The following is an 8,226-nucleotide window of genomic DNA, read 5'->3' as shown; positions in this document are numbered from 1 at the left end:
ATTTCCACCATGCAGGTGACAGTGAATGCACTCGGTCCATCCTCCAAACAATTGGAAATTCGCTATCGGAAACTACGCATTTTGCAACATTTCATTTCTAACATTGCTGCGTTTTATCATGTCTGTGTATTTCATGATAACACTAGCATTACAAATGACACATGATTGTAAAGAAGAATAATCATGCTTTCTAAAGATATCACTTTTACATATGATGATGGCACACTAAGAAATTTATTAGTACTCAAACTTGAGTTGCAGAACTTTTTTGAGGGGTTTATTTAAAAAACAATGTCAATGCCAATTTCTTTTTAGGCATATACTGACAGAGTTGTCATTAAATTGCTAAATTCTGTATTGATCAATAAGTCTATAATTCTGTATGTTTGGCTATTTTTCGGTAAATTCATGCTGGCAGTTTCTGCAGTCACCTTTGTTAAAAAAAAAGATATTTAATTAAAGTTCTTTGGATAAAAGAATTGTTTTCATTAGCTGTAGTTTCTTTGAGTTTTAAATTCATGTTCCTATTGTGAAAGAGAGTAAACGTAACTTGAATGGGGAAAAGAAAAATATATAGGGAGGTAAATTCAATTATTCAAACCTTTTTATAAAGATCACCCAAGGGAGATGAGAAAAACAATCTTTATGAGGAGTTGAGAGACAGTTTGTATACAGTGTTGCAAAACTTGCAATAGGGCATAATGTCCATGAATTGGAAGAATATATCCAATGATTTTTTTTTTATTTTTGCTTTGTAATGACAAAAAGTCCTATACAAGCAAGGGTGGCGCCACGGGGGGGGGGGGGCGGCTGCCCCCTTCTAGTGAAAAAGTAGGGAATATAACATTGTGGGTAGGTGTATTTTATGTATGTACATGCCCCCACCACCTATTAGGGTTTTTCACAAAGGTTTTTTTTCAATAGAATATTATGCACTATATTTTATACTTGTCTGACCATGTAGAATTCCATTGTATATTTATGACATTAAGTTCTTGTGAAGCAACAATACATGTCACCATCCAGAACAGGGGGGCAGCACCAGAGTACTTTGATATGAGGGGGTGGGGCAAGATTTCCTAACAATGGGGTTTAAAAGTGGTTGTAGGAACTGTGCCTGAAACTATGACACTCTTTAATCCCCTTCCCTTTCTTTCTTAATTGAAAATACCTTTTCTCCCTTTTAAACTTGTTGAAAAATGAAAATCATAATACCGGTAATGGTCCATTGGCTTGTCCCAGACTATACGAAGTCTACCCTGGCGTCAGATCATTTTCTAATAAAAAGAGAAAATTAGAATACTATCACTGAAGGTTTTGGACAATAACATTTTCTTTACGTCTCTTGCGATTTCACATCCCCGTTAATGGACTGTCTTGCGTCATAAATTCCATTTCCGTTTTTAAATTTGGAAAATAAATGTTTGCGGTCTGCCATCTCATCCGTTTGGAGGTCCAGAACTCAACAAAATGTTAAAGAGCGCCCTCATCTTACTCATGTCGGTAAGGAAAAGTAAAGGTTGCTTCGGCGTTCTTTTGGGCCAACACTTTTTAATGGATTGTTGTCTACTTCATTTTATACATTATAAAGTCTTATATGTTCAAAATATATATTCATTTAGTCCTAAAATTGTAAGCTATACCTTTTAATTTTGTTGGTTACCTACCTTACAAATATAATCATGAAATTACACCATGTACAATTAAGATGGATAACTCCATTCTCTTCTCCCATGCCAATTTTGAAAAGTTCCGGTATCTATAAATAAAATCAATATTGAAACTATAAAAAGCTTTGTCACACGTTTTAAGTTACAAAATACATGTAATGCATATGCTCTGTGGCGACCCCCCCCCCACCCAAAAAAAAAGAGAGAGAGCGAGAGTGGGAGAGAGAAAGTGAAGGGGGCGGGGGGCCACTTACATTGACGAGTGGATACCATGCGTGACCAAAAAACACGTAAAAAGGATGTCTTTTTCACGATAGGGCACGTTACGTACGCAACGCGATAAGGGTGTCAAAAACACAAAAATAATGAAAAAAGGTATTTATTTCACGAGGAAAATTACGTGTTTAAGGTCGAATTTGCGGGGATAAAACAAAATTAAAATGTTGTATAAAGGATGTCCTTTTTGCCCCAACACTTCGTGTTTAGAGTCCATTTTGCGCGAGGTGTAGAAGTTGGGGTCGTACTAAACCAAATAAGGTAAGCCGACGGCCGAAGGACCCGTAGCAATAAAACATTCCTGTACTTGTTTAGGGGTTCATTTCAGGGAATATTTGCCAAGAGTATCGTTGCCAAGAAGGGGCAAACGGAAGAAACAAAAATGAGGAAAAAATACTAATAATCATGACAAAGCAAATACGGTTGACATCGACATAAGGACACGGCGAATTTGATATAGTTTACTTTTCCTGAAGCGAAGATTGTATCATGCATTAAGTATAATGTCTCGATTATAGCCGATAGAAGTGATAACTTGTCTCAAATGAAACCAAAAGGTGATTATTTGTTTTATATTCCACATTCAGAAAAAGCTGCACACATGGAGCATATAAGTCTAAAAAAACTGACAACCAAACTGATAAATGGGTTGCATTTTGTCCTACATATATTGGACAAGCAAAAGATGTCCACTAAAAACTGAAAAGCGTTTAGTTTCCAGAAAAAAAAATGACAAAAAATGTCATCAAATGAAGGCAAATTGAGTTCTCAAGTTTCTTTCACTTATTTTTGAGGTGCGCGCAAAAAAGAAAATCACATTGTGTTTGATTGCTAAAATCTAAAATTTATCACGTGATTCGGTTTTTCGCCAATCAATCAAACAGCAACATTCGACGCATGTTTAATATAATTACGAGTAATTGTATCCATGATCATAGTACATGCTACTACCAATGATTCAATTACGGAATAATGACGAGATTCGATCCAGAAAATTTATTGATAAAACTTTATTTAACAGATGTGACATACGTAACGCAAACAAAAAAAAAAATCATTTACACAACAGTCCCACATGCAACTGAGAACAAGAAACAATTACTATCACTACCTACCATGAATTATATTAATTATCTACAGAAAATGGGAGTGATATCTAGAAGAAAGCTGATATTTTTAAATATATGACGTCTAAAGGTCTTAAGTATGTGTTTAAAACATTCACTCCCGTAAACCAATAATCGTTAAAAATGCAATATGAATATAATTTTCTCGACTTACTTTAAACACATTAAACAGATCAAAGCCATTTTGTCGACAACTGCGTTTGGAGATTTGAACATATTACTAATACAAACATCCGAAAACGAATCGAATGAATGCAAGAATTCTCTGAAAAGGCAATTTACAAATTCTTATACTGTTACAGTATTTCAATCAGAGATGGTAGAATGTTTGGCAAAGTATTCATCCTTATTTAAAATCATGCACACAGTTTCAGTATTTCGAAACTATGACAGGGCTGGCTGTCTTAGTCAAAGCGCAATAATTTATGATAATCTAACACTCGCTCCCACCAAAGAGATTCTGAACCCATTATCACGAGAGTTGTGATCGAATCCGATCATTTGCAACGCTGTGATTAATCTCAAATGTATATTTTACGTAAGATCAATCACGTAATACAGGGCCGATATATCATGAGCAATGACCATGTCTTTTCTCGTATTTTTGTTTCGAGCCTGTCGAGACAATAATCCTGGAAAGGTAGAAACCTTAACGTTTCGCGATGAAGTTGAATTGTTGGGATATCACAGGTTACCCAACAAATTCAAAGTCTCCCTATTCGAGTAAACAAAATGCTACTCGGTCCTTTAAGGCTTCCGTTTCGAGGTGGTGGCAAAGTAGTCCCCTGACTGTGTCGAAAGGATGCCGAGAAGACGAGAGTGCCCAAAGTGAATATAGTGCCGAAACGCTACTGAAAATATGACGAGGGATTAGCAACGAAAGGTGTGAACATGGTCAAGAGATATCGAGAAGACGAAAACTATCGAGAAGATGGCGAATGCTGAAGATGTTGCCGAAAAGATGAGGAAAGACGGGGGATAGCGAAAGATTAAAGAGATGACGAAAGAACGATGGTTTCTAACCGGATGATGACAGACGTGTAGAGAAAACACAAGTTTTCGAAAATTAACGAGAGGATGACGAAGAATCTCGGGCGGATGACGAATGCCGAAGATGGTGCCGAAAAGATGACGAAAGACATCGAGGGCTAGCAAAACTGTGATGAGATGATGACGAAAGAAAGATGTGTTTCTAACCGGATGAAGGCAGACGTCACGAGGTACTAAGAAAATGAAAGTTATCGCCAGGATGACGAATACCTAGCATGGTGACGGAAATGTGACAATGAAAACGAGGGCTAGCGAAAAAGTGACGAAGGGTTGCAGAGGAAGGCCGGAGAATTTCTAAACGGATGAGGGCAAACATCCAGAGAGGCCGAGAAGATGAAAATGACTCCGCATTGATGTGCCGATGGGTGAAAAGTGCCGCCTACAATAGCGTGCCAACAGGTTGACGAAGTATACCGAAATATTCCGAGCGTGTCATGCCGAGCAGTGCCGAGGGGATGCCGGAAGTGTGACGGTGGTCAATGCAGCTAGTACTCCATACTCGGTCCACTCTGCTTCGCTGCTTTCCCGCTCTTCTTCGGAAGGAGTACCGCCTGAATGTTGGGCATCACTCCACCCTAGAGAGGAAAATAAAAAACGGAAATTAGTTCAACAATCCATAAATAAGCACTGCATTTTGAAACTGCTTTTAATTTTTTCGCAAAACACCATAGCAAGTAAACATGGTAAATGGAAAAGATATCTTACGTTTAAATACGATGCTTTACAGCTTAATACAAATATCAAGAGCAGGGGCTTCGGAAGCGGACGTTGGGGCTTCACCCCCCCCCCCCCCCCCCCACACACACACGTATCCCTTGATTTTTCTTTTCAATAAGAGTGTAGGAAAAACGTTAAAAAATTCCATCTCATTGCGATTTTCTGTATGCATGGTCACCCCCCCCCTCACTTTACACCACTGATGGCATACATCATCCTGCGAGATTAAGTACGCCTCGTAGTCATGGTAGTGTACAGATGTCATCATTTTGACCAATTAGTATGCTTGCCTCGTTTTTAAAGGGGTGGTACGTTTACAGTTCAAATTACAAATCATGACATCACTGAATTTTCCATATTAGGAATTATTCTTGAAATTCGCAACTCTTTAAAAAAAATGTGACGTCATTAGGATACATACCGATGCGATAGTGACATTATTCAAGAGTTTGTTGAGTTCTTCATCATTCCTGATTGCCAACTGGAGATGTCTCGGGACTATTCGAGATTTCTTATTGTCCCGGGCTGCATTCCCGGCAAGCTCCAAAATTTCTGCTGAGAGGTACTCGAGTATAGCAGCTAGGTATACAGCCGCTCCCCCACCAATCCTATGAGCATACTGGCCTGAAAGAAAAGTTAGATCGATGAAAGCAAGTTGACCATGATAATGCAAATCTAATCAGAGCGATTCAGTGTCTCGTACGGTTGTGAATCATTTTCTATAAAGGCACATTTTTGTATAGAAAAATTATAAAATAGTCTAATTCTACGGCCCATCTGAGATAGAGCTATGAACACTGAAATGAACTTGCGTTGGCGTTCTACGAATAAATACGAGTTACGCGAAGATACCAATTAAAGGAGAATAAAACCATTGGAACAAGATAGCTTGTGTGAAAACAGAAAAATCAAAGAAACAGATCAACAAAAGTTTGAGAAAATTGGACAAATGAGAAAGTTATGAGCATTTGAATATTGCGATCACTAATGCTATGGAGATAGCAAATTGGCAATGCGACCAAGATGTGTGATGTCACTTGTGAACAACTCTCCCCATATTACTTTAGTATATATTTCACTTGAATTGCCTCTTTTATCACATCTATCCATAGACCATGTGTTCTTTCTGCATGAGGGCATGTAATACATATTTTTTAAGAATACATCTTGGATAAAGAGTTTGTATCATCATAAGAAAAAGTAAAGAGACATTTTGAGGGTATTTTATAGTCCACCAAAGGGAAAGATGTTCATCAGTGACATCACAAATCCTTGTCGCATTGCCAATGGGAGGATCTCCATAGCATTAGTGATTGCCATATTCAAATGCTCATAACTTTCTCGTTATTTGTCTGATTTTTCTCAAACTTTCTTGATTCTTATTCTTTGGTTTTTCTGTTTCTACACAAGCCTCTTTGTTGCAAAGGTTTCATTCCCCTTTAAATGTTCACTATTTTACTTGTCCCCCGCTTTTCCCTGTATCCACCCTCTCCCTCCATCACTCATCTCCATCCTTCCTTCTCCCCCCCCCCCCCGTCCCTCTTCTTTCTTCTCTTCCATACCGTCTGACAATCTAGTTTTCAACTCATATTCCACAACCTTCTTACATTTTTACCAAAAAATATCCAAATATGAAACCGACAGAATACCTTCAATGTCACATTTCGTGCAAATATTTGGAATCATAGAGTAATCACTTTTTCCAGTTTCATATTTAAAGGGTTTCCATCAATTTTCTTTCTTCAAATTAACACCTTGGAATGAGCTTTTTTTGCACAGTTCCTGACCTCCGCACTTTCAACATTTCATTTTGAATCTCTTGATGCAATTGTTTCCATGATGTACGTATGGAATAAATACATATAATTCTCGTTTATCTCACCTTTTCTGAGGAACCGATGAATTCTACCGACAGGGAACTGCAGACCAGCCCGGGAGCTGCGGGTGACTGACTTGGTAGACTTTGGCTTGCCTTTCCCGCGTCCACTCATAATGCTGAAAGAAATTCCCGCCAAAATTGAACAACGATGCTGAGAAGTTGTCCGTCTGCTCTGCCTTAAAACTTTTCACTGAATGAAGAAATTAGTTTTGTTCATCTATAATCTAAGTATTGGAATGATTTTTTTTTTCGTCTTCTTCAAGTACGTAGATTTGATGGGGGATACCGTCAAGAATAAATTTAGATTTGGGTGTGGCCGAGAGCTTGAAGCGGTTTAATACATTGAAGAACTGTGAACGCCACTGACTGGTATGGATATCTGGGCTCCGTAACACAAAGGTTTGCGATGGATTGCAAATATGAAAGAAGCACACTGATTGGTCCCTGGTCAGCATTTTAAACCAAATGCGCGTGTAACATTGATATTGATTGGTCAGTTCATTTAGCGATTGATCGCTAATCTTTGTGTTACGGAGCCCAGATCTTCGTTCTACCCTCAATAGCACGGGGAACTTGTATAACGCTTGTGCAACAAAGCAAGAATAAGAATGGCGTCACAGATGCATCGAATAGTTTCATTGACACTGATCACGCGAGTGTCATTCTTAGAATGCTTTATATTGTTGTTTGACTTGATAGTTTCTTTACGTTTAGGGAAAGGCATCTGAAAATGTTAACTGATTGTGTTATGTCATGCGACAAAGAAATGTATTAGAGATGCCCATTGGAACAGTTTCCTATTCAGTTCAAATTCAAGGCATGCAGGTCTCTCAATGAATTGACTGGATACAACGTTCCGTTCACCTGTCAAAAACGAAAAGTTACCACAGTATTAAATGCACTAGTGATTACCATGATAAAGGGGAGACGCCCGGGCACGGTATTTTCATATGATGCAGGGGGGTGAGACAGGCCTCGAGGTGACGTCCCATTAGTCCCATTAGCTTGGATCGGATATCCCGGGGGATCGGGGTTTGATTCCCTTCAAGGCACTGTCATTGTTTTTTTTTATTGTACACCAAATAAATGAAAATGATATGAATACCAATGTGTGGACTTGGTTTTAAAAAATTATTGCAAATTTGGAGTTACCTCTTTAGCAAGTTTGTGAAAATCGTCTATTTTGATTCCCGACAAATCTGAAACAGTTAGAAGAACAACTTTGTATCCCCAAAGTCGCTCATAAAATACTTGATCATGGTGCTGTGGATTGGACGTCACTCATAAATGGTCCTTCATAATTATGATCGGTTTGGCTTTATGATCAACTTAGATTACATTTCTATAGCGTATGTCTGGACAACAACGTCTGTGTCGTGTTTCACAAACTGCGAGCTTGGAGCCAGTACTAGCTCCATGCTGCGAGTATCACAAACCCAATACTGTCACAGCGACGGATGTGGTATGCGCCCTCAAACGGCAAGGCAGAACACTCTTGATCTTGGCG

At 38.5% G+C, this 8,226-nt stretch overlaps 1 protein-coding gene across 1 annotated transcript; it reads right to left on the bottom strand.

The window, feature by feature from the left end:
* Positions 1-2,941: 2,941 nt before the first annotated feature.
* On the bottom strand, positions 2,942-7,106 carry LOC121427463 (late histone H2A.1-like). Its single transcript, XM_041623862.1, has 3 exons — positions 6,723-7,106; positions 5,262-5,464; positions 2,942-4,698 (listed from the first exon to the last, which is right to left on the bottom strand). The coding sequence occupies exons 1-3, from the start codon at positions 6,829-6,831 to the stop codon at positions 4,609-4,611; spliced, it is 402 nt and encodes a 133-aa protein (XP_041479796.1). The 5' UTR covers positions 6,832-7,106; the 3' UTR covers positions 2,942-4,608.
* Positions 7,107-8,226: the final 1,120 nt, after the last annotated feature.

The sequence above is a fragment of the Lytechinus variegatus genome, chromosome 14 (assembly GCF_018143015.1).
Source record: "Lytechinus variegatus isolate NC3 chromosome 14, Lvar_3.0, whole genome shotgun sequence".
In the NCBI taxonomy this organism is placed as follows: Eukaryota; Metazoa; Echinodermata; class Echinoidea; order Temnopleuroida; family Toxopneustidae; genus Lytechinus; species Lytechinus variegatus.
Note: the sequence above shows the minus strand (reverse complement) of the source record. Positions and strands in the feature narration are given on the sequence as shown.